Below are 27438 nucleotides of genomic sequence, written 5' to 3' on the forward strand. Positions count from 1 at the left end.
TTAAATAGTTCCATATAGCTTTATTTCACAAAATTTCTTCTCCCCAAAAGGGCACGGAGGTCATGTTTGTTTCATTTTTTAATCAATTAAGCATAGCAAATTAGAAGTTGAAGTGTTTTCTAATTAAAGATTCTACAGCATCTATCTGTGGCCTACAAGGGCTGGAAGAAGTACGCCACAACAAATCTTGCAGAAGCAGAGTCAAGTGTAATAGCCCCACCTTTTTTCTCTGCCCATCTGCTCAGGGTTTGCTGCCTCCACAGCACAGCTGACAGAAGACACTACGCACTTGCACCTCAGCTACCCTACTGTAAAGTGCCATGAGCCAGTATAAGTGGCCGATGATGATGAACAAGAGCTAAGCTACCAGACATCAGTTAAATGAAGTACAGGTGCACATTCACTTCTGCTGACACAGCTATGAGCTAAGAACAAGAAAAGCTAGCTCCCTAAGCCAGTACCTGCAGAGGTTTGTCTAGCAGCTCCCTAGAAGTCTAGCTGTGCTGACACTTATGTGGTAATCCTCAGATGTAAGGAGTATGAACCCAAATTAGAGCTTTTGTCATACAGTCTGTATTGGGCTTCCACGTGTAAGGTTTTGCATGCAAAGCCTCCACAACCAAGAACAGAGTAAAAACAGAAAACTTTTCAAATGAAAAAGAGCTTTTGGACAGGAGCAAAACAAACAAAAAATTAGTTGTATAGAGATTTCCTACTTTGACTTAAACACAATGATTTTGGCTACAAGGATCAACTGGAACAGGAAAGCCCATTGTAAAATTGTTTACATGCGAGGCAATTCTAAACAGACACTGGAAACAAAAATATCCCAGCACTGTGTACACCATCAAAGCCTCGTGGTGCAGCAGTGCCTGCACCCTCTAGGAACCAATGCCATCTTCTCATAAAAGAGTGCTGAATTCTTGGGGGAAGATGTGCAGGGAGGAAAGTTTTTTCTGAAATGTTTACTTAAATAGCTGCTTAACGTGAATGGTCAAGCAATTGTGGAGCACTGCAGGAGCGTGTCTGGAGTTTGGTCGTTGTTGGTTTTTTGGTATTTTGTTTGCTTTTCAATTAAACCATGCAACACGTGGAAGGTTGGGGCAAATAATTTTTCCAGGCAATCACCACATTGCCGGCAATGAGATGTGCCAACTTGCTAACAGCGTTAGCTCTACGCAGATGTTACCTATAGGTCAATGGCATTTAAAATAGAAAATCTTTCTTACACAGTGTTATGAATAAAATTGCACTTGATTTAAAACTCCTATCGCTGTAACTTTTCCAAATATCTCCTTTCTGGCATCTTAATTTTCTTCATAAATGGGAGCTTCTCTCTAAAACCTTTCATTAATGTTGGACACACATGACAGTATAAGCCCTTATCTACCAGAAAATGGGTCTGTTGTTTCTTCAGTCCTTATTTCTTGCTGTTCCCACCCTCCACCAAAAAAGGTAAAGGCAATTCACCTCTAAGTGTCAATTGTAACATTAAAATATAAACTCCTCAAGCAGACATTAGGAATTTTAGTTTCACAGATTAAATATTTGAAAAAAGTTACAGAAGGTGCTGGAATAGTACACATTTAAATTGCTTAAAAATCCAAACTTGCAGCAACTTTGCAATTTGAAAATTTCCAAAAAGTTTATCAATGTCCTTGTGAAGTTCTTTCACAGCAAGATGCCCTCATGACAATAAAGCGTCAAACTTCCAAGACGGAGATCAAGAGACAAATCAGCAGGATGTACTTGCTCCACCAAGCAACTTTAGAAGAGATGTCTCCAATTCCAATACCTAAAGCCTTCTCCTTCATTCCATTTTGGACCTTTCAAAGTGTGTAATCATTCTTTCCTGCAAAATAAGACATTCCAATTCTATCATTTCCCCCAACATAAGTAAATTACTCAGAAATAAGGTGATATGCTATGCATGTTCACAATACACACTCATACGCATTTCAACACTACTTACAGCAGACATACTACTACTTTTAGAATGAAAAGGTCACGTCATTCTTACATGATTGATTCACAGGCCCACACCACAATTTTCACTGTTGTGAAATCAGCTCTCCCTAAGCAGCTGATGGGTCACACTCTGCTTCTGCTCCGCTCCCATTTCAGACATTTAATTTCTAGATATATTATAGTGCTCTTCAAACTGACTACAAGTGTTACAGTATTTAACAGTATCTTAACACCAAGAATATCTTTGCAACAAAATGTTACAACAGTATTCATTCTGTTGATCAAAAATACTTCTCTCCAGACTATGTAACTCCCTTGCTTTTCCACAGCATCACATCTCTCCCTAATCATTTAACAAAGAGGAAGTGAAACTGAGTAGGAAACCATAAGAAATTGCACAGACACACAGACTACAGCAGGAAGAGTTTGTAATCCAAAAAACAATTGCTTTACGTTGAATTGTATTCTTCAGTACAGATTCAATCATCCCTAAAATTATGAGCATTGCAGAGAGCAAATCTTTAAGATGTAAGTGTATTCTTAGAAGCTGCATCACAGTTCTGCTTCTTATTCTCCCCTTTGTAGTATTCTACTACTGCACTGGCAAGATTAGAGACTAGTTCTAATAAGCCAAGTCCTCAGCAGCTGACTCGTGACTCTTTTGGTATGTCAGAAGACTGTTTTGTACTGAAGATATGTTCACTGACCTCATCTGAATCCAGAAGAGCTGGAAGAGCACTGCAGAGGGGAAAAAAAATAGTTAAGAAGACTGAAGCACCTACTGAGAGCATATACTGAAAACTCTTTTCAGCCTTATCTTGTACCTTAAGCTTTTTAGGACAAAAAAAGAGCAATAATGAAGATAGACCTTTCAATTAAATACATAAAAATTAGAGAAAGACACACAAAAGGAGGAAGAGCTGAAGTAGTAATCTCTCAATGACCTTCATGGCCCAAACACTATTTTGTACTCTGCTTCTGAACTTCTCATTACCAACTGAACAATTTCCATGTTGCAAGGAAATAAGCTGGGTTCACAGCATCTTACCAGTCTGACTGCAACTTCAAAAGAGGTATTTTGTAAATACAGAAACCGTGCTAAGCCATACTTAAGACATTTAGAATATGGGACCATGCTGTAGGGAAGAAAAAAAATATTCCTATAAACCACACAAGTTACACTGGTACCATAGCCTTTTCAGCCACAGCAGACTTTCCATCTGTGTGCTAGGACCTCAACTCTTCACAGCCCTGAAAACATACTTTCAAGGACAGAAAGCCCTTTTGCAGACCAACTCAGAGTGACCCTTCCTAGCTTATACCAGCCTAGTCCTAAGGAAACCTACGATTTTTCAAATAGATAATTGCTTGACCCAGAAAAAAATTAATTCAATTGAGAAAATGTACTATTTTCTCCTCTTGAAGCTTCACTTGATTTCTTGCCTTTAAATGATTCCAAGCAGAGCTCTGTTCTTAAATCTAAAGAGTCTGCCAAATTTTACTCTTCAGATGCATGAATGCAAGGAAATCGTGAACTTGCTATGAAAAATTTAGATATAGATACTGACCTTTTTAGAATGTAAGAACTGGCATTAAAAGCAGAACAGATCTGGACTGTGTATACAGATGACTAAATTGCATAAAAATGACTCAATATTCCAAAAAAAGTACAGAAATAAATGAAATTACTCAGTGATTTACATCCAGCAATATACTCAAACAGAAAGAGAGGGCTTGGCTGTTCTTTTCTTTCTGAACTTACTTTCTTAGTTTTTAAACTTTAGTGAAGTGCAAATGTTCAGTTTATGTTTTCACAGAGACAGCGTTCTGTAAGTTAGCATGTATTCAAGCGGCATGAATCGTAAGTCTGAGGAACTGTGTATAGCCATGTGGAAGACCACTAAAAATACAGGAGGCCAATTCCAGGCTCATTTCAGTATCTGTTTAAGTAAGTGCAGCATGCAAATTACAGGAACAAAAAATACATTAGAGTGCCTAATGTCTGAGGAACCCACTTTTATTGTGACTACAAAAAATACTCACACATCAGTCACAGAAGAAGGAACGTTCTCCTCTACCCACTTCAGGTCATCCTCCTGCTGTGAGTACAGAAATTAAAAGGAAAACAAGTCACTTTTCCCAAAATGGTATCTTTTTCTTCTCAGCCTACTTTCAAACTGATTTCCAAATTATAGAAAAAATATTCCAGCAGGAAAAAGAAACCTATAACTAATTAGCAACTTAAGGTTCTGTAATAACTCTGAAATAATCTAGTAGTTACTAAGCAAACCGGTCACTCATGACAGATTGTTTACACTATACATATCACCTGTAATGAATCGCAAATCTCAAAATTAAAAAACCTCCCTCTTAGCCTGACAAACTTATTATTCTTTATCAGAATATAGTGTTACATAGTTCTATCTATAATGGATTGTGCAAGCATTCCTAAAGAACAGACAGAATTCTAAAGCTTCTATTGGCAGACTTCCTTTTCAGAAGCACTGTATACATATGATACTTGGACTCACTCCCCCTCTGAACAAATCCATGAAACTCAAGTTTACAGTCTGATAGCTTTGCATATTGTGAACTACTGCTGAGAGGTAGACAAACAAAAGGGACAGATCTATATTCCTTCAGGTAAGGAGGACATACTTACAGCTTTGTTTGCTTTCACATTCCCATTTGGTTCTTGCTTTGTACTTCTCATTTTCATTCCCTCTGAAAACAAAAGGAGGAAAAAAAAGACTTTGGTAACCAAGCTCCTGACACGTGAAATACCTATTTGCCCCGAATTTTCCAATTTTATCTAGGAAATATAAATTTCTATTCTTTTTCTCTAAATCAGACATAAACAGTGCAAGGATCGAAGATACGGCTGCTCAGAGAAGTTGTGCAGTCTCCCTCCTTGGAGATCTTCAAAAGCCATCTGTAGGTGGCCCTGGACACCCTACTCTATTTAACCCCCCTCCCTAGGCAGGCTGTTTAGACAGGATGATCTCCAGATGTCCCTTCCAGCCTCAGCCATTCTGTGATTTATGCAACTCCCCAAATTTATTTTACCTCTCGACTGCTGACCAGCCTTGTTTAAGAGCTGAGAAGCAACATGCATCTCCCAGCCTGCCAGACAGCCAATAGAGATGATTTGGCAAATGCACCTAGGAGATAATACATACTTTCTCAGCTCCTAAGTCAGTCAAACGACTCTGATATATCCCAGCAGCAGTATGTGTAACACCTATCCTTTTCACAAAACTTACAAATGGTTTTGCTTAAAAGACAACAAACACAGTACGGAGATTTGAAGCAGAGAAGGTCATTACAGTAGTAGAGAAAGGTGCCACCTAGTGTTATAAAGCAGGACTGCTTCGAGGCCCATCTTTACGTTTACAGCAGACATCTAGTGAACCAGGGGGAATGGTTTGAAACTAAAAGAGGGTTGATTTAGATTAGATGTCAGGCATGAATTCTTTACTCAGAGTGTGGTGAGGCACTCTCACTTCCAGAGAATTTGTTGCTCTCCCATCCCTGGAGGTGCTCAAGGCCGGGCTGGATGGGGCCCTGGGCAGCCTGATCTAGCAGGCATCAACTCTGCCCATGGCAGGGGTGTTGGAACTGGATGATCTTTAAGGTTCCTTCCAACCCAAGACATTCTATGGTTCTATGATGATTTCTGCAGAGTTTAGAGAACAGATCATAAACTAGAATCATTAAAACAGATTGCAAAAGAGGAACTGCAAACTAACCCACTGACTAGCAACAGTATTTGAGAGAACTCTGTCATCACAGCTGGATGCAAACACGACTTTGCTCATATTAAAAAAAATAAATAGTCCAACGGATATGGTAAAACAACCGCAACAGCAGCAGTGTGTTCAGTGTCATCTGAAAACTCCAGGATTAAACAGGCAGTGTAAATACAAAATTTAAAGCCATTGTTCTTCTGCAACAGGCAATTGCATCCTCCACTTTTACAGCAGTAATGAACTTTATTTTTATTTCTTCCCCCTGACAGAAAGACATCTCTCCTCAGACATCTCCAACACAAATCAGGTGGAAAGAAATTTTGCTCTTACCAAAGCTTTCCTTTAACATTGGCTCTTTCTGCTCATCATCATCCTCCTCTTCAGACAGCGGTGAGAAAGCAAACCTTTAGGAGGGAAAGAAAGATAACTTAGAAGAACATGTGTTGCCTCCTAAGAGTTATCACCCCAACATTAATCTCTCTTCATTATTCTGTGTAGCATGTTGTTTTGAAGACCTATGCTCAATTATATAATCACGAGTTCAAGCAACTTCTTTTCAAATAAGTTCACCACCAGGAACAGACTGAATTTTAACTAAGTCACTTCTCACACCTACTTTTCTCAAGTCCTGCATATGCTGCTTAATATCCTACATTAGTATGCTATGGATCAGTATGCTGCAACTGAAGTCACCCAGCAGCACTATTTTGGATAAACAAGCATTCCCCAAAACAGTATTCTTAGAAAGAGATAAGAAAAGCTGAACCTTTGGTTGTTAGCAGAAGGTCTCCACAGAATCATTATGACAAAAAGGATCATTGAAAACAGTAAGCGCCAGATAGCATCATCCACCCATAGCTCCTGCCAGTCCTGTCAAGGAAAACAGAAGCACAAATAAAAGTTGTTGGGAAGAAAGTTCATGTTTTCAGCACTTTCCCAGGATGCATTACAGACATGCGACACGTGACACAGAGGCTCACTTCCTACAACAGTGACAATTTTACCGTATGGTTACTACTCTAGACATAATCCACAGAAAAAAAATCTGTTCCAGAATCCCCAGTCTCACCTCTTAGACTGACAAATTTAAGCTTTTCAAAAGAGAAACCACAGAAAGCATTCAATATGAACTCACCGACTGACAGTCCACCAGCCTGAACTTCATGGTAGTCCAGATAATAAATACAATGGATGCTGCAAGATTAAAACAAAAACTGCTTATTACTACAAAATATGCTAGTGTTTGTGTATTACTAATAGGATTGTGTTTCCCAAACAAAGGGTGAAGACTTATATAGGGAAATAGTGAGAAAACACTAAGGAGTCTGATGATGACTGAGAACCAGATGCTGCAAGGAACTTTATCAGAGCTGGCAATTAAACGAATGTGCTGCTTTTATGTTTAAGTAAAATAAATAAATACATACACACACACAACGGTTAGAAACTTTCTTGTTCATTGTATGGATGTAGTTTCCAAATAGACAAGAGAAGCCAAGCACCTGGCAGCACTAAGATATACTCCTGGAGTTCAGCTATCAATACTGTAGAGAGAATCACAACTTCTAGTCCTTCAGAATACAGGCAGGACGTTGTGTTACAATACTACAAACACTGCTTTTTCAAGAGTCACTCTGGTCTTCAGCTAAGGAGGAAGAACCACTAAAAAATGATCTTAGCAATGCACAGCCAGCCAAAAAAAACCCCAAAACTTTGAAGTGCAGTTATTATTAAGAGGGACTAAAGCACTCCGTTACAGAAGCTCTTACTAACTTCCTGACAAATGACCCACTGCCTCCAAAGCATCAGCATAACACTTGACAGAGACATACTACTAGAAACAGGTAAAGTGTTAGAAATAGCGAGTATTTTCATTATATTTACCAAACGGTTACTAAATTCAAAAATCTGCTTTAGTGAGCTCATCAAGCTATATATTCAAAACAGCTAACACTTATTAATGTAATTTTCTGCTTACCTGCTACTGCCAAGATGAGTGTGTTGGTGAAGTGTCGATACAAAGAGAGTTTCACAACATTCCTTCGAAGTTTTAGCAGTTTCATTGTCTGAGTCAAGCTGATGAATATGTAGAGAAAGTCAAGGAAAACCTCTAAGAGGACAAGCTGGGCACAGACTTAAGAGGACACAGGTTTTATGAACAACAGCACCCACCCAGCCACGCACCCATGAACTCAGCCCTCTAAAACACAGATGAGACTCAAGCAGAACAGAAGGTCATCCTATGGCAGCATAGGATAGTACCAAACACTCCCTGGAAAAAAAAAAAAAATTCAAAGAAAACACACCCCACCAAGTAAAACAGTGAAGGATATCCACCAGCACAGGGCAGTATCTAGGAAAGCCAGGGGAATAAAAGCCAAGGAGGCAAGATCATTCTGGGCCTGGAGACAAAGAGAGAGCCAGTAAGAACAAACTGAAAAGGAAACAAGGTGCAGGATGGAGGAGTGTCAGGCTATGTTACAAGAAACCACAGACACTTCACCACAATGCTTCTGAGTTTTACTACAGAAACAAGGGTTTGAACAAGGTGTTCAACTCAATGCACAGTGGGGTTTATAAAGGACAAAAGCAAACGACAGCACACTGTCAGTTCCCAACTCTCCATCAGCAAGGCAAGAGGTAGTTTTCCAGATTAAGTCAATTTAGCAGCATTAACAAGAGCCTCTGTTAAGATTATTGCTGCAAAGATTTAGTCTGGCCACTTCTGTTATAGAAAATCAGCAATTAGCTTGTTAGAAATACAGTAACTAAATCCTCTACGCTACTCATGGAAGAACTCGATGTTCAACTATCATCCATGGGTTTGATTGAAAGTTGCAAAAGTTGCCTTTTGAGTCTACAAGAAACTATGAAAATCCTAAATGACAAAAGCAAGTCACTTTTTACTGCTTCTAAAGTATTAGACACGTAGTTCTGTGAACAAGCTCATAACTTTCTGCAGTTTATGAAAGGATATCCACAAAATAATACAGGCATCAATCATGGACAGGGCCAAGTTTGCTATCAGAGCCACAGTGTCATAGAAAAACTGAAAAAGTACCAAATACATAACATGTTAAATATCTTGTCCCAAGATACTAACACTGAACAATAACTGAAATTTACATCCTAATATGCATTTCTAGAATGAAGCAAGTAGCAGCACAACTCATGAACACTTCCCCAGGTACAGCCCCCAGGTACAGCCTCAAATACAAAACACTGGTTTGTTTATTGCTGGTTTTTCTTGGTTTTGTTGTCGTTATTTTTTGTTTGTTTGTTTTTCAACAAAAAAATTAAGAAAAAACAGCATTCATAGCCAGATGAATCAACTTTAGGTCTGGAACTAGCCCTGCATCCTGAAATTCCTACCTAATCTAAAGTACTAGACATAGTCACAACAGCATTTGGAACCTGGCTAATCACAAAATTATTTCAAAATACACAACTGCATCCAGACGCATAAAGCAGACAACAAGTTTAAAACAGTTATCAGTAATCCACATCCACAGTCCCGGAGTTTAACCACTTGTCTTTTTTCCCTTTCTGGGGGGGTTCTTTTGGAGAATCCCTGGGATTCTCTCTTGGCACTTAATTTTAAGACAGTAGTATCTGTAGCATACAAGAAAAATTCAACCAGAAGTTACTGACCCCTGTGACTCTAAGAACACCTTCCATGCCAGAAAATAATAGATAAAGGGCTCCAGCCATAACTACTTTGTGAAGAGTAACTCCAAGACGAGGCCTGTAAAAAAATGAAGTGAAGTTAATCTTAAGTGTGGAAAAAGAAAGAAATCACATCAACTTGAGTTCAGCATGAGGCAAGAGGCACACAAATAAAAGCTTCTTGGGACAAGTCACTCCCAGATCATTAGAATCATTTTATTATGGTGCTCCTACGCTTACCATTTTTTTTTGTCCTTCACCATGATGTGGCTAAGGAAGAGATCGGTAACAGTTAACCTACTCGGCATTTTATTACCATTTCAAGAAGTCCCAGGCCCCATCTTCTTTTTCAGTTCCCTCAACACACCCTGACTTGACAGAAGATCCCAATGCCACATGACATTATTTTACCACGTAATACAGATGGGAGCAGACAGATGAGCAGCAGAAGCCTCCTAAAGCAGATCTCTGCTAGAGATTCACAATCTCAGCAGTGACTCTCAGAATCCTATGCAACAGTAGTAAAAGCAGGAGGATGCAAAAAAGGAGTAATCACTACATGGAAGTATATGTCTCTGTTGAGTAGTGAAGAGGACTGGAGCTTTACACCACTTAACTCAAGCATCTATCTTCTAAGTTGCAAAGCGCAGGGAAATTAATACTACCTTAAATTATCAGAAAAACAGATTTTTACTCACTTGACTATTCCATATCCCAGGCTGACTATGATGACCAGAGTTCGAGCCAGTGAACGTTTCACAGCAGAAAGCAGTTCTGCCAATATTAGTGCTCCCTGAACTACCAAAAAACAAAGAAGAAGCTTGGTCATAAAAAATAATTTATATTTTATTGGCTACTGCTTATGATTGTAGTATAAGAGCAGACACTATTATTTTCAGCAAGTAGGCTATTAAAATTTATAATGCCTTTATTATCTACATCTGGAGTAAAGTTTCAGAATACCTACGTCTCTTACTGTTACAAATAAAATTAGTTTTTAAAACTGAAAATTAAGTCCGAAGAAAGTGGAGAGTGAAGATCCATAAAATTTTTTTATTCACAATATTAGCCTGGACAATCTTCCAAACAACCCAACCAACAAAACCTCCAGCACCATGGATGTGACCAATTAAAAAAGTCATAACGAAGTTTAACTTAGTTTCATTTGCATGCTTCCGTCCTAAAACAGTGTCCCAAAGGGGTTTTTTTGAGAGAGAATTGCTTATGATGAGTTATCAGGCTACTGACTGAAAACCAAAGGTTTCTGGCAATGGTGTCATGATGAACAAGCAGTTGAAAGTCTCTTTCCAAGGCTAACTGTAAGAGGTGAATTACAAACTATACTTCAGAAGCCCTGTTTTAGACCTCAAGCGAGGTATTATAGTGAATACTTCAGGAATACAGAATGCCAGATTCTTTAAGCACTACACTCAGAAGTTAACACAGCATTTTTGTTTTAAAAGAGCACAGGCTCTCAAGAGATCACAAAAAGCATTTACAGTATATTAAAAGACACACAGAAACTCCGTTCCATGTTCTTTGTTTTGAGGCAATCCTCAAGTAATCATACAGTTAAAATTCACCTGTAACCCCCATTCAGTTATGTGTTAGCTTAAGCAATTAGTGCTATGTTCATTAACGAAAACACAAGTTGCAGTTGCCACTTACCAGATTCCCCTGTATAGCGGATGTTCTGGAACTCTGCATAGAATACTGCTTTCTCAAGCATCCCCAGGAAGATAACAGCACCAATCCAGAACTGGATCCTCAGGAGATCCCGCCAGTAACAGGCTGACCATGCAAGCCACAGAACTCCGAAGAATACATACACGATACACATCACCATGAAAAACTATTATACAAAGAGAAGCAAAAAGTAGTATACTTAGATGAAAGAAAAATAAAAATTGAAGAATCATAAATGTAAGTTCAAACATTCCATTACAGAAGAAGCATGGAAGTTAGCTACACGAGCCTTTAAAACTTTCACAAACTGAAAATGCCTCTTAGGAGAACAGTTTTCTGATCCTTACAGGTTTTCACGCCCAAGCATCCACACAGTTCAAATGTTAAGGATCTAAACATGCCAGTTCACATCCAGATGTTCCATTTGTTCCATTACAGAAACATGCAGACAGAGCCCTTTTTCTGGACCTGCCACGTGGGGATATTCACACCAACGAATTACAAGCCATCAGAAACGCTGGAAGCTTCTTACTTATGCAGCAAGTAAAATGTGTTTCAGAAATGCCACGAGACTCTCCTATTTACAGGTTACTCTTGCCAATAAAGACAGGCCAGATATCTTACTTCTTACCGATCCCCAGCTAAAGTCTGTCTACACTAGATAAGTTATTTTCTAAGCCTCCTTGACAGAAGCAACTACTGATAAGTCAGCAATTTCTCTGAACAAAAGGGGAATTAGCTCTTTGTAGTTCAATTATGCTTTCACTGCTAAGCAGTATTGAGGACCTCCTCATGGTGTGGAAGATAGCTGAAGGAAGATGAGACTATAAGAGAACAAATCAATGACAAATGAAACAGTAGCTGTAAACAAAACAATAGAATAGCAATTTTTCTAAGATATGAACTAAGGAAAAAAACAGTGTGTCAGTAAAATTGTTCAGTTTAGAGTTAATGATAGCAATACCTTCTGGCACTACAAAAACTGACAGGCATCAAGTGACACAATCCATAGACAGACATCAGCAGCATACGCAAATATCTGAAGTCTATTCAGATTTAATAATCTATATGTCTGTTCTCCCGTATGTACTACAAGAAAAACTTCTGACAAATTAGTACTTCAAAGCCACAGGCTTTGTCTCCCTTAAGTATGGAAAGAGACTATTTAGCAGAAATTCACATCCACAGACAACTTGATAGAAAAACTGTTTTACTTACAATCATCAGCGGATAGTCTGCAAGTGATAGATACTCATATGGCCCCTTGAGTTCTACTGTCACTGTCAAAAAACAATACAGTAATCAATTTAAGCAGGAAGCAAGTGTGGGGAGCCAGCTTATAAAGTACTTAACTGATTTTTACTCAAGCATACGGAAATTCACATGGAAGAAGCCTTTAAATTTAACTTCACTTTTGAATCAAATGCAAGACTCGTAACATATTCAACTAATTAAATTATATTAAAGCAATTATATGCTTTGTGACCAAGTAACTTGCAGTACTACTTCACGTTATAGTACTCTGTGCTGTGGATTAATGTGTAACAGTAAAGTTTGAAAGCACACATTCTAGCTTTTTTAAGCGGATTTTAAATCTTCTCTAAAACATGGATAATTATATTTTACCTATCAGTGTATTGATAATAAAATTTCAAAATGACAACTGTGATCTTTATGTCCTACATGATTTGAGCTTATTAACGTAAATCATTGTGTTGGTCCAATCATTACAAAAAACAACTTAAAATTGAACTGCTTGGGTATCTTCTCTACCTCCATCATTACGCTGATAGATCAACAGCCTTAAGATCTTCAAACCACTAGCAATCACGTATTATCTTAAGATGAGTTGTGGTAGGTATTACGTATATCTATGTGAAGTCAAAGACGGAGACTTATGAAAATGAACTAAGTAGTACATATAAAGAAGTACTTTAGAAACCTGTCAGAATGGTATACATAAAAAAAAGTAATATCTATTTTTAGCTGTCTTACTTGTAAAGAGCTTTTCTTTGGGGTTTGAGGCAGGTGTTGTTCTCTCCATTCTTTTAAGTTTGTTTGTAGAATCTTTTGCAGCTGTAACTCCAATTTGCACAATAAATATATATGGCCCATCTCTCCATGTTTTAATAACAGCATTCATTGCCTGAAAATAAGATGTCTGCATGTAAATAGCATATGAAAAAGGAACACATGAAATAAACAAAGTATACTCTCCATATGTGGGTGCTATCTTTCATATAAAAACAAAGTTCATCTCTTCTCAGTCCTAAAGCTTGTTAACAAATATTTGATGTGCACTTTTTTGAATTCATTTATGAGACATATCTAAAAAGTCTTTAATTTCCCTACATTTGAATCCAGAAGAATCATTAAAAGACTGAAGAGGTGATCAGGGCTTGTTTAGAAATCGTATACTGTGTTATTGCAAGAGTGATCTCAAAGGTACTGCAAACATCACAAAGAATTCAACAAAGTAGCTATTCCTTGTTTGCAGCCTAAGAATACAGATTGTCAGAGATGCTTCTTGACTCCTGATAGCAAGCATTTCACAACAGGCCACCCGCATATGACTTGGCTCTCTGGTGAAGACTAAATTTTACAGTGTAAGATAAAAGAGGTAGCTGAAGAGAATTAAAAAATTCCATTTTAGTCATTTCCTCAGAAAACTACTACTGCCTCTGAAACAGCTTCCATACCTCTAAGAATCAGACCTTGCTAGCAAACTAAGAACGAGGAAGCTTGCCCTATTTGCAAGATAGGGAAATAAATAAATAAAATCAGAGATTTCTTTTGAGTTCCAGTACTCAAAACCATTAATTCCACAACTAAGGAAGTTCCAGCCATATCAAAAACTGCAATTGCCCACCAGAAGCTTTGAGATTAAAGTTAAGACTATGTACACATATGTTGCTTACAAGACCACAGTAGAACTAGCACAAGCCTTTTAATAATGGCATCCCCAAGAGAATTTTAGTATTAAATCCATGCATTTCTTCTAAGAGTCCTTCTGACTACAAGACCTAAAGCAAACAGAATTTTATGCATCAAAAATGCTTATGCTAATATTGACTGAAGTTAAAATGCTTGCTATGTTTTTAACTAAGCTTAAAAGAAATTTGATTTTTCCTTTAAAATATATCTATCTTCTGCTGCACTGATTCCTTATTTCCCAACCACACGTTTACCTTTTAGCTAGATGGCCTTGTTAATAGTATAAAGGAAACAAAACTTTTTTTTTTTTTTCTTCCACAGGAAATTCACTGTGAAGTTATTTTGACCACTGTTCCTGGTTAAGGCTTGAACATGACACATAATAAAAATACAAACAGATTTGAAACTCAAAAGAAATCATTCACCTTGTTACGTACAATGTTTTAAAGGACTGACTAGGTCAAGATGAAAACAAATGTAATCCCTAAATATTAGTGATCTCTTACAGGACTGATTATCTTAAGGCTTATATATTTTGTATTCTTTAGATTACTGTCTTTTTTTAAAATAATTTTTAAAAAATTATTTATACCATCAGTTTGAATGGTAAAAGTTCTGTATTTCATATGAAAAAATAATTATAAATATAGTTATGGTCAGTTCCCCCCCATCTATTTTCAGGCTAAAGCAAATCAAAGTCTCAAACACTATCCCCCCCTTCCACATCCACGTGTCACTGTAAAACAAAACAAACATGTCACACAAACCACGCAACAAAACTGTACTATCCCTGTAAACACTACTATATGATTTATAGCTCTTATCATAAAAAAATTACAAAAAAATTATACACCACTGGATTCCAAATTAGATTTAAATTCAATACACTTACAGTTTTATCTGCTGCCATCGTGCGATTTGCTCCACTCTCCACCTTATCTTTCACGCCCTTAGAGAAAAATAGAAAATGGATAAGTCAGGATGTCAAAACTCTCACTTCTATGCTCATTCGTTAGAAGGAAAAAAAAATACCTCTTGTTTCTCAGGTGAGAGAGGCTCTGGATGAACAAATTCTTTATAGAAAATCTGTAAGATTAAAAAAAAGTACAGTATTTATAGGTACTGTGCATTAACGTGACATCACTTGCCACAAAAGTAAAACTGATTTTAAGGAAGGATTATCTGAAACAGCAGCAGCATTGGAGAGTTTTCATTTCTTTAATTAAATCAAACAATTGTCCATATCTGGAGGGAATTTTGAATACTTAGATTAATATTTTGTCACTTGAGAATTGCTTCTCCCCGTCCCCTCTCATACAACAAGTCCGTATTTTTAGAGCTGGATCCAGGGACATGACAGCAGTGAAATTAATGTTACTTCTCAAATATGCATCTGTTAGCTACCACCATTACTAAATGGCAGCTGCAAGGACAGAAACAAGATTCAGGGATTTCTGCCTCGGTACAGGCAAAAAAAGCCCCCAGATAAATGTATGCCTATTATGCAGACAGGGATCCAGAATTTGCCAACTCTCTTGAACTACAGTGACTTAAAACCTAGTGAAACTACCATACCACAAGAAACAAAGCTGAATAACCAAAATGGAGACATTTATGTCTAAGTTCAAAAATGAATGTCCAGGAGGAATAACTTCTGTTAAAATTTCAGTAGACTTTTCAAAGGAACGGGAGGAAAAGTCTCTTAAAGTTTTTAAAATTCCCAGCTTCATCGGCATTCAGTTAAGATGCCTCAGTTCACATCACATAGATAAGCCCTCAACAACTTTTCTATAAAACGACATAAAAATAGAACAGACATTTAATAAACATAAAAAGTAGGCAGTATATATACTAAAAAAATCCTTTCAAGTCATCTTCACATATCAAAGGAGTTAGAGGTGCGCAAAACAAATCACTAAAAAAAACCTTTTCAAGTCACCTTTAGGCAATCCATTTTCTTTAGGAAAGAAAAAAAAAACTAGATTCAACAGTTGGAGACAACTCCAAGCATTTTATGTTCACACCCTCTTGTTTAAATCAGGACTGGTTTAATAAAGACAGAGCACTGCACAGTTTGCTTTGAATCCTTAAGTACACCATAAAAAAAATTGTTACGTTGACACCAACATTATTGTGATTGTACAGCTTCTCCTGGTGATACACAGCTGGCACAGAGCCTTCATTCAAACATTACTTCACAAAGTTACATGGCACTGTCTTTCTTGTTTTCCCCATTTAATTTGTTTCAACCACCATTTTGCTCTACTTATTCTTCACTTCAACCAATTATCCCAGTCCTTCACCGGACCAAATTAGCAGGAGATTCATTCTATTGCCAAAGATGCACACTGTTATGCATCTAGCAGACTTCTGTATCTCAGCTCTTAGTGCTAACTTAAATATAGAACACAGAACCACAAACAAAAACAAGCAATGAACTTTAAAGTGTGGGTATTTTTTCTCAAGGTGAGCCATAAGTTGAACAGCAAGCCAGAAGTAAAGCAAAAATTAAGAAGTCGTCGCTGCAGTTTGGTTGTCATAAACATACAAAAAGTAAGTACTTCCCAACATACAGCAATCCTCACATGAGTGATCCTCATCTAACAGGATCTAATGTCATGTCTGTATGTTGTATGAGAACAAAGCAAACTAAAATTTCTATCCATACCTGAGGCTTGAACAGCTCAGAGCAATTTGGAAAGAGGAGAGAAGCTGTGGCATAGTATCCTGACCAACCCGGATGCTCTTCAGATGTAGTCCCAAAATAACTTTCTGCCTGTTCTTCCTGCCAAATAGAGAAGAGAACTTAAATTAGCATTCATTATATCAGATGTTTTATCTGAGTAGGCAGCTGCAAGACCTGGAAAGCACCAAAACTCTCCTCTGCATAAACTCTTGAACAAAGTTTAATAGGCCAGAAGCCAGCAAGGCCACACAGGACCCTTTTCCCTCCAAAAGCATATTGAAATACACACACACAAGATTTGAGAAAGAATTAATACCCAATTTTTAAAAAATCTACTCCTGCAGCGGAGGTGAAGCAACCAGCAAAAACTTAAGTCTATAAAAATGAACTCCACATTATTATCTAAAGATTAAATACCTCAGTACTGTACTAGGCTAGTAGTTACAATTGTTGTAGTTAATATTTTAAGTAAACAAGGAAAACGCGTTACAAACAGTATAAACCACAGCTGTGTTCTACCACGTTTGAAACACACACTACGCATTTCATACACATCATTACTACATCTTATAATGTACATATGAAAAGAACAGAGTTGAGACCAAACATGAAAATATTTTTTCCTATTGGCTGTCATTAAGCACTTTTGTAAATAATATTCTCGTTTGACAGATTAAACTGAAGTGTGTGAGTTGGAGTTGATACACTTATTTCAACTTCTGGGTTTAGAAGAATTCTGACAAATACATTTACTTTACCCTAAAAAGGTCATTAATTCCCAAAAGCTGAAGATTCATCTCTCCATCATCTTCTCACTGATGCAGAAGTTTGTTCTACCTTTTAGGCCGGCAGAGCAATGAGGATGTAAATAAGCAATCTCCAATCCTCTCAACCCCAGACCTGGTTACACCTAGAAATATCATAGCCCACCTTTTCCATATAATTCTTACCCCAAAGTTGAAGACTTCATTGTAGCAATCAGAATACCTTAAGTACCACGTAACATTGTAACCTTGGGAGGGATCACAAGACTTCTCATCACCTTCAACTAAAAAGATAACAACATGTAAGGAATATTTTCTATGTACTGTATCTCCTCTTTCCATTCTGTGCGAAACTACTGTAATTAAATTTAAACACAAAAAGTAAATCAACAGAAGAACATTACCCTCAAATAATCCACTACTGTTCAGTGAAGAAACAGAAGCATACAAAAAACAGAACTCAAGTGTAACATTAGGTTAATTCCATTAAAGAGCTGAAGATCATTTGGAATTTTTTTGGTCTTAAGACAACCAGGAACGTGCCAGCAACTACAAAAACCAAACAAGATGACAGCAGTGACTCCAAATGATCACAGTATGTGAAATTATTTCCCTTTCCGAGATACATCTATGATTCTATATGTCAGTGTATAGCAGGTTAATACTAAGGGCAATTTAATGGATAATTTTAACATACCAATACTAAAACATACTAATATTATCACCAATACAATAGATGAAGAGCTAAAGCTTCATAAGTCAACAGCCATCCCCAAATTAGCTTGCTGTCAAAGCTGCAATGCTACCTGAAGTCAAAATATTACAACTTTCCATTTTAATATATTTTAAGAATAAGAGGCATGAATGATTAAAAGTAACACTTTATTTACTCAAGAAAGATTTTGTCATCATTCTTGTTCTTCAAATCTCATTCCAAAACTAAACCCTGGTGAAGAAAAATTGACATTAAGAAGATAAACTTCAAATGTAAGCAAAACGAGCAGAGATTACTCAGTCTTGGAAGCCACATGAACGATTATAATTGGGTTTTGACAGCCAGCAGGCACCAAAACAAAATAAATGACAATGTTTCTTCTAGTGCTAAGAAGTCACCACAGTTTCACAATGGACATTATCTCAGACTACATACCGACAAGTTTGTTACACGTGCAGAACTTTCAGTGAATGTTTCCTCTACTGACCACAGCAGATGAAAAAAAATAATAATAAATTAAGAGACCCTGCCAAGCAATCCCAACTGACTAAGCCAGCTTAAAGCCACGTGACGACTAAACCAAGCCTATGTAGAGATACAAACAGCTAGTCACTAATGCTGAAAACAGAGGAAAAAAAAAAAGGAATGCAATCACTGAAAAATAAGTTGCCTTATGACACGTTCTGGTATGTATGAAAACAAGGCATACATCCTCCTCACAGCCCTAGATGCTGCAGATGGCAAAATAATGAAACTAAGAGGCAACAAACACTTACAATGAGGTGGGTATATGACAAGTTATCAAGAGACAGATACCTTACTCAAAAAACTGATCAAGTGAGGAATATCTCAGAACTGTGCTACAAACAAAGAAAATTATTCTTAAAATATTTTGAATGCCTTCTCCATTTATTAAAAATAGATAGGATTTCTGAAGATCTGTGTTCAGCAGCAACACCAACTAAAAGCAAAACAGGACATGATGAGAATAATGCACCAATCTAAGCAATCATCACAGGAATGCTGAAAAGGAAATACTCTTAAAAACAGAAAAGGCACCCATGGCATTTACTGAATTCAGCAACAAGGAAATTAAAGTTCCTTTGCCTTCAAGCAAAACCAGCAATATTCAACTCAAATGAACTCTCTATATTCATTTATAGATGAAGCAGGATTTCCCGTATGATTCTAGACAGGAAACCACATGTCTTCAAGAATAGCACTTAAGAAAATTAACAGATAAAATAAATTCATTACTGACAATGCTATACAACAGCGGCAGTTTTCCCAGTTAAAAACAGAAAGCAGAAGAAAGTATTAGATACCATCACACAGAACACACCACAAAAAAAAAAAAATCAAGGGGAAAGAAAAAAAGTAGGAGGAAGTACAGGTGCTAATCTAAGATGACATAAATCTTTTAAACACAATGGTATGTAAAACAGGTGTCTTCACCAGAGAATGTTAAGGCTTTACCCCCGTTCAAAGGCTGACAGCACATGATAGTTGCAGTCTACATCAGGAGCCAGGAGATTAAATTCTTACTGCCAGCTCTGCCACTAATCTCTCTTGTAACAAATTCTTTTTTCTCTATTTCTTAGTTTCTTCCTTCTACTGGTTATTTCAGCCGTACAACTCATGATTAGACTTACCACACACTTTGTTACGGGAACCTAAACCTTACATGCAATATCAGTCTGAAAACGCTGTTCCTAAACCCTACCAAACTTCAAGATGCTCTTCCAAAACACCATCCTTTTCCCCAGACTTGCTGTTGTCTTCCCACAGACTGTGAAACACAGAATTTAACCCACACTTGACATGCGGGAAAACTCTTAATTCTGACCTGATGGGTCTTCACTAATAACCACCTTTATACTAGCCTCCTATTTCAGATTCATCTGGGGTTGTTGGAGGCACTCTAATAAGCTCCATTGGAAACACCGTCCCAAGCTGGGCAGGCATCTGAAATTAAACCTGAATAAGCAATACAGTAAGTACTAAACATAACAAAGAAATATGCAATTTAATCAAGAATCACCAGATAATAATTCTACCACCTTAATTTTCTCAGTTATAAAAATGAAATAATTTCAGTAAGTCTTGAAGTGACAAAGGCACAGATTCCACTGATCGCTTCTGAAGTGACTTAATTCCTCATTTAATACAAACACAAAAAGCCACTCACAGACACTGTATCTGTATAACTACTCAATTAGCAGGTGGAAAGCTTCACTCTCTCATCACTGGTAAGAACTGGTACAAACAACCCCTTAGAAGTGCATGGTAAAGATGTGAGCCTTGCAGAGTCAGCCACTTTCACAAGTCACCTACATCATCTAGCTGCCATCTCAGCACTGCCTTCATGCTTACAGATCAAGGCTATTTGATAGAAACTCTCCTTAGGGCACCGATCTATGTAGCGCAAAGCCCTGGCCAGATCAGCAAAGAGTGATAGAAAGAACAAATACGAAGGCTGCAAAGGTATTTTCTCTGTAGGTCACTTGTACACTGTGATCAGGAAGATAAAAGAGCCCTTAGGAAAGCTCCGTCTGAGTGTTTAATTTTACCCTTTTACCAGTTCCAGAGTTTTAGGCCTCCTCTAAAACCTCACAAGTACAGGCAACAGTCACCCATCGGTGATTCTGCAGTGCAAACAGCCTCTCACCCAGTCAAGGCTCAAACTCTCTCCAATCGGAGCCATTTAGCACACCTCACTGCAGAGCTCAGCACATCCCACACCTCATTACCTTCTATGTGAAACAAAACAGTACTCTCATTGCCCATCTCACCCTTTTCCACCACTTGCCTGAACAGAACTTTCTGTTCTGTTCATTTCTGCTGTAGCCAAAAGAGATCACACCTTCAACACTGTTCTCATACTCAATCAGATCAGAGCTGCAACTTTCACCCAGTGACAGGAAACTAGCTGTCGTTTCAACAGTGCCATTAAGTGCTTCACGGTCTTTTGGTCCCAAAACATGAAGTAGGGGCTATGTGAAACAGCAGAGTGAGAGCATGCGCAGCGTAAGCCCTCGGGACCACTTACATCTCAGGAAAATGGTAGTGTTGCTGAAGAGAATCTTCCCAAAGTTAAAAAACTTCTTCCCCTGGAAAGGCAAAAAGAGGAGAAAATATCAGAGGGTTTCATAACATCCAATTTACATGTCGTTTTCCACTAAGAGTTTTAAAGCAATACTGAAATGAAAGTGAATGACAATCAGAAGCCAGTTGTACTGGATTTTCCAGTCATGCTTCACCACCTCCTCAATTTGCTCTCAAAGATGGCTTGAGACACTTTTCTGTCGTCGTTCTGCAAAACTCAATCAATTTCATCACCGTTTATTATAATGATTTGCACTTTCTTGCTGATAAGAAGGTCTGGACCTTATCCAACCATGTAAACTTTCACTCTTAAAATCAACAGGAGCGTCCATCCCAACTCTTTTAATTTTGCTCCTGAAGCTTCCTTCTCACAAGAAACATGCGTTACTCCCTACTCAGTCCGATAATCCAAGTTTAACGCGAGACAACAGAGCTTTTCCCCACGCACTCTCCCACAGAGAGCAACACAGAAGCACGGAAAACCCTTCACCACCCGCTCAGCCCCGCCGGGCCCGGCTCTCCCCACGCCAGGCCCCAGCCCCGCCGCAGGGCCGCTGCCCCCAGCCCGGGCCCCTCGAGCCCCCCCCTGCCCACGCAGCCGCCTCCCTCTGCCCTGCGGCCAGCGCCGACCGGGGCTGAATCCGAGCAGAAGAACCCCAGGCAGACCGCGGGGCTGCGGGCGGGAACGCCACGTTCCCCGACGCGCGAGCAGCGCAGCCGGGGCCTCCAGCCCCCGCAGACACTCGGCGGCCCCCGTACTCACCATGGGCATCGGGACCCGCCATTTGGAGAGCTGCCCGGCGCCCGCCGTGCCCGCCAGCGCCAGCAGCGCCAGCAGCCTCAGCGGGACGGCCCCGGGCCACCGCCACCCCCCGTACCGCGGCACCGCCGCCATCCCGCCGCACGGAGGCCGTGGCCGCGCCCCTTCCGCTCCCCGCGGGCGACGCAGCTCCGTGGGGCAGCGGGGGCGGAGCTGCTGCCTGGCTGAGCCCCGGTCCCCCCCCACTCCGGCCGGCGGTGCTCTCGGTGACAGATTGCAGCGCCGCGCTGCCGCGAAGAGACCCGGCCTCGCACGGCGCCGCGATGGAGGCGGCCGCGCAGGGGGAAGCCAGGTAACGCCGCCTGGTAACGGCTCCTCGGCCCGGCCTCTCCTCGCTCCCCGCTGTGCCGGGCCGGCTGCGCACCGGGGTGGATAGCGGCGGCGGGCCCTAAGGACGGCCCGGAGCCGGCTGGGGTGGGCGCAGGCCTGCGGCCGATGCTTCCACCCCGGGCACACGGACATGTGCAGCCGGAGGGAGGGCTGCACTGCTGGGGTGGGTGGTCGCCGTGAGGCCTGTGCAGTGACCCGAGTCTGTTAAAGCTTAGTTCGCTTGTGACCAAGCCGTCGTGGCTGCCATCTGTGTTTTTAAACGGTGTGCGTATGTCATCAGTAAGTATTTTATGAGCTTCAGCTCTTCATCTGTCGGTACTAAAGCCTTACTCTCTTCCGTGTGTGGCTGAACTCAAAATGCCAGGAGAAATGCTCTGATGACAATCCATTGTTTCAGGCAAGCCAACAGTTTTCTGTTTTCTAATAGGCCTAGAAGTTCTCTCAAGTCTGGAAGTAATACAGAGCCATCTGCAGCCTCTCTCCCTCATCGGTCCCTCTGCAGGGAGAAAAGGGGTGCACGTTTTCTGCTTTTTTGCCAGTCCCGTCTGATTCTCCATTCTTATTACTAGAACTTGTTAAACTATAAGGGCTGTAGATAGTGAACTTGTCTCAAAATGCAAAGCCCTAAGAATTTACTTGTGTGAAAATTCAACTCTGTTACTCACAGATTCAATTGCTTGCCAGAATTACTCAAGTTTAAAAGGAAGCAGTATAGCACTGAACTAAACGAATAAAAATTCTTCCCATATCCAAACACAGCAGTTCAAAGTCCAGCATGTTTTATGTCACAGTTGTCTGCGCTCTGCTTAATCCGCATTGCACATGAGGAGGGCATCTATCAGCTGATGCGTCACATTTAAATATTATCTGCTCTTTCCAGTGTTCAAGATGAAGCTGTGGACAAAAGCAACTTTAAAGAGTGCAACCAGATTGCTTTCTACAGGTAAAGAGAAGAATTGTAGTTAAGGTTTTTGTAAACTATTAATATTTAAAATTATAGGAAGTAGTTTCACATCCATTTTTAATCACAGCAAGTGTGCTACTTTCAGGATGTGCCTTTCTGTGCCACTCACCTGTCAGCATGTGCTATTCAACATATTTTAAAAAGTGGAATCTCACCTCCATTGTCTTCTATCTAGTGTTCTCTGCATAAAAAGAGTGACTGCTCAGTGTTAAAGCAGTTAACCACCATCGCACTGGGTTACAGTTTCAAATACCCATTTCTGTTCTGCAGGAAATTATGCTCTGAAACCCCAAATAGCATTTTGCCAATGGGAGCAGGACTCCTTCTTTCACATCAGCCCTCTCTAGTCTGTCGCCATTCTGACTTCAAGACACCTCATTTCTCAACAGGAAGTTGCCACACATTACCAAGCCTCAGATCTTGTGTTTGCTCTACTTTTAAAATAAAAATTTTATGTGATTGCTCACATTTGTGCAATGTCTGTTTGCAAGGGAACCAGTCCATTTATTGATAAACATCCCTTTAAGGAATTCTCAAAGACACCCACCTTCTAATAATTCATAAAATCTGACTGAGCAAGGAGAATCCTCCAAACAGCTGATGGAGCCTTTATTTCAGGGTCTCTGTCCTAACTACGTAACCAGCACCAAAAACTGTGGTCAAAACTCTGTAGCAGCCCATCCAGTCCTTGGCCACTCTCCTCCTTCAGTTCCTGCTTTTAGTTTGACAGCTCAAGCACTGGGTCTTGTGAAGCAGATAACCTAATGTCTGTAGGTTCAGGAGTATCCCTTGAAAAGTAATTTCCTCACTGTATATCCAGGAGTTTACAGATCACATACATGTTGCTTCATCACTACATAACGTAGAAGCTGTTCTCTGGAGAGTTGGAAACCAAGCAGTGGTATATGACAAAGTGAAAAAATGATTATTCAGCTAAAATTTCTGGAGTCCTGGAAAAAGTGGAATGCAACTAGGCGGCTGAGATTTTAGTTGGTTACTTGAATAATCTATGGGATAGTGATGGATGACCAAATCCCTCTATTTTACATCTCATTCATATACACCTATGTGTGCTTCAAACTATATTCCTTTTTTTTTTTTTTCCTGGCAATAATTATTTGAAAAAAAATAGAGAAAAGTTATTAAGTAAACATTTTTAATATTGCATTTCTATGTGTGATATAAGCCAGAACAATTAGGGAGACTAAAAATAATTTTCTATCTTGACAGACGTCAGAAACTTCTACGTCCTGGAAAATCCTTGTATCGAGCATTGTTGGATTCAGTCACATTAAGTGATGAGAATGTCAAATTCCAAATTATTCACGAGGAGAATAAGGTGAGATCTCACCTGGTACAAGAGGGTGCTTACAGAACAAGGAGTGACTATCATTAGTAGGTCTGATAATATTTGCAGAAGGTTTTGAGAGATTTCGGTGGTAGGTGCATAAGATACAATGCAAAGTGTCAGCCTAAAAATGTCCTTACTGGTCAGTATTCATTTGTCAACTTGAGACTGTGCAAGAAGAATGCCTTTGAAGACAATGATACTGATCAGCTTCCAAGTGAGAGGAAATGATATCAGGCCAAAATTCTTAAGCCAATTTTGTGTCTTGGAGACCACAAGAAAATGAAAAAAAAAGGGAAGGGATGGGAACCCATAGTATAAAAAATCTGACTGCAGAGATTCCCCACAGGAAAAAAAAAAAGTCGTTTTGTATGAACTAGAACAAAGTAAGTGACTTTACAGTTCCCAGAAGTGTAAAATAGCAAGTTTCACATCTTGATGAGTAGGTCAGTATCATCTATTTTCTTCAGTTATCTTTCTGATGTGGTTCATCAGTGTAAGTACCACTGTGAAATACCAGTAAATGCAGATCACTGATGCTTTTGCAAAAAGCCCACATTTCAGTAGTTCCCTGCTCTTATGTTAGTAGCACAGTAATAAAATTATCCACACTTCAACATTAGTGTTTACTTCCCCTGTTTTTCTTGCTGCTTGTGGGGAGAGCTACACGATGCTAGGCATGAGAGACTTGAAAATAAAGAGCCCACTTAAGAAAAGAGTTGCTTCTTCAAAGCAGTAAGGCAGAGTTAGCTGGTGTAAATTCAGATGGATGGTAACAGTTGCTTTGTAATACTAAAGAACATAAAATCAGAAAGTAGGCATGTAGATTTTTTTCCAGACAATAAGTTGATATTTTTTATCACTTCCAGTTTATCTGTGTTTTTGCTCCCAGGTTCTTCTACAAGTAGAAATCTATGAAATAGAAGGCAATATTTTTAGGCTTAAAATTAATGAGGCAGCTCCTCTCAGAGCAAGATATGAAGTTCCTGATGTTCTTATAAAGGAACCTGCCACCCAGAAGTAAGTGATGGGAAGTTGTTTTGCCTTTTCTCTCATTTGTGCTACATCACTGTTCTTTCTCAATGATATAAAGTTGTTACAGGAAAAGAAAATAAAAATGCACGTGGTTACTTTCAAAAAATCATGCTAGATACAGAGGAGAAAGTTTTATCATACATATGAGAAACTTGAGACTATTTGACACAATGAAAAAGTAGTCTGCTTGTTAAGTCGCATCATTTGTACCAAATGCATTACATGCAAATGTGAAAGGAATGCAAACTATGGGTACTTTTCACGGTGGTTCTATAGCCACCTGCTGCACTGTGCAGTGAAGCCTGAACACAGCATTTATTTCTGGGTTTTTCATCTCAACACAAGCCTTGAAGTTTTTGTAATGTATGGAAATAGTCTCTGCTCATTTTGTATTTCAGACTGTTATTTAGCCACAGTGGATTTCATGTGCTGCTGGTTCATATAAAGCTGTTGTTGCTTTTCGTTTGACAGACTCTCTATGTCCCAGAAGGAGGGAGGTGTTTTGGTGTTGACAAGTGTTAATGAGGACTACAAGCTTCAAGTCACAGCAAACCCCTTCCAGGTTGAGCTACAGTTCAAGGATGAGACTGTTCTGAGCATGAATTCCAATGGGTTGTTACATTTTGAGCACCTACAACCACCTCCCAGTGATAGGTACAGTATCTGTTTATCCCACCATATACTAATTCATCTATAGCTGAAAGTAAACAATTGTATGGGAAATGAAATTTCTGCGATAGAAGCTCTCATGCATTGAAATCTGTATTCTCAGCTACTTCATACCAGTAAGTATGCTAGTGAAGACTTAACAAAGAAACTAAGAATCAATGAGATGCAAACTATTTGGATCCCCACAGCAGCCAGATGCTCATGGTAACTGCCTTTAATGGCCAATTCTTTAATAAACTGGTGTCTTGTTCTTCTTGTCTTTCTTGAGAATGAGCAATGATAGCGTAACGTTCTTAGTTTTACCTCCGTTTATGACTAGACTTACTCTTTAGGTAAGTTTTGATCACCTTATAAGCTCTTCAAGTAAGTTTTGTTTGAATTAAGATGTTCCATATAGCTGCAAGAGCTTACAGGTCAGTCCCACTGCAAAATTCTGGAAGGTTGAGAAGCTACAGTGCAGAACATTACATGGCTAGGAAAAAAGCATAGCAAGTGTCTTTCTCATAGAAAGAATTATTTCAAAAATTTAATTAACAGAGAGCCCCTAATTAAGAATAAAGACATGAGGATCTTCTGGGTGAGTAAAATGCTGGCACAGATAGAAACAAATGTGAAAGCCAAAAGGATGAACTTAATTCAGGCATGGAGTTAGGGTTATTTTAGGACGTTGAATATTAATGTGATTTGCCAATTAGAGCTCTCAAATATGACCTCAGTTTTCAGTGTAGTTAAGCACCTCAAGACACAAGGAAACAATCTCAAGTTGAGCCAGGGGAGGTTTATATTGGACATCAGGAAGATTTTTTTCGTGGAGAAGGTCATCAAGCATTGGAACAGGCTGCCCAGGAAAGTGGTAGAGTCCCCCTCCCTGGAGGTGTTTAAGAGATGTGTAGATATGGCACTAAGGGACATCGTTTAGTGATGGGACTCGGTCAGGTTGGCAGTTGGACTTGGCAATCTTTAAGGTCTTTTCCAACCTACATGATTCAATGATTCTAA

At 39.1% G+C, this 27438-nt stretch overlaps 2 protein-coding genes across 10 annotated transcripts in view; one reads left to right on the forward strand and one right to left on the reverse strand.

Annotated features, from left to right (window-relative positions):
• Window positions 1-22271, reverse strand: TMEM87A (transmembrane protein 87A). Of its 2 annotated transcripts, none has more exons than XM_021403400.1 (20): window positions 22037-22271; window positions 21218-21278; window positions 17640-17737; window positions 16672-16788; window positions 15036-15089; window positions 14896-14952; window positions 13065-13215; window positions 12288-12349; window positions 11052-11235; window positions 10082-10181; window positions 9369-9462; window positions 8695-8766; window positions 7696-7804; window positions 6853-6911; window positions 6484-6587; window positions 6048-6121; window positions 4631-4692; window positions 4012-4067; window positions 2676-2706; window positions 1-1852 (listed from the first exon to the last, which is right to left on the reverse strand). In XM_021403400.1, the coding sequence occupies exons 1-20, from the start codon at window positions 22166-22168 to the stop codon at window positions 1811-1813; spliced, it is 1719 nt and encodes a 572-aa protein (XP_021259075.1). In that variant the 5' UTR covers window positions 22169-22271; the 3' UTR covers window positions 1-1810. The 2 variants fall into 2 exon arrangements, with proteins under 2 accessions (XP_021259075.1, XP_021259076.1); XM_021403401.1 differs by lacking the exon at window positions 8695-8766 and adding an exon at window positions 8051-8119 and having other exon boundaries at window positions 22037-22269.
• GANC (glucosidase alpha, neutral C) overlaps window positions 22215-27438 on the forward strand; it is a 21181-nt gene continuing 15957 nt past the window's right edge. For all 8 annotated transcript variants that reach the window (XR_002440653.1, XR_002440651.1, XR_002440654.1 and 5 more), the window contains exons 1-5: window positions 22215-22385; window positions 23304-23366; window positions 24618-24726; window positions 25628-25755; window positions 26242-26424. Coding sequence is in view for 5 of the 8 variants with exons in the window: in XM_021403385.1 (XP_021259060.1) it covers window positions 22357-22385; window positions 23304-23366; window positions 24618-24726; window positions 25628-25755; window positions 26242-26424 (512 nt within the window). In the remaining 3 variants the exon portion in view is untranslated. The remainder of the gene's footprint in view (window positions 22386-23303; window positions 23367-24617; window positions 24727-25627; window positions 25756-26241; window positions 26425-27438) is intronic.

The sequence above is a fragment of the Numida meleagris genome, chromosome 6 (genome assembly GCF_002078875.1).
Source record: "Numida meleagris isolate 19003 breed g44 Domestic line chromosome 6, NumMel1.0, whole genome shotgun sequence".
NCBI classification, from domain to species: Eukaryota; Metazoa; Chordata; class Aves; order Galliformes; family Numididae; genus Numida; species Numida meleagris.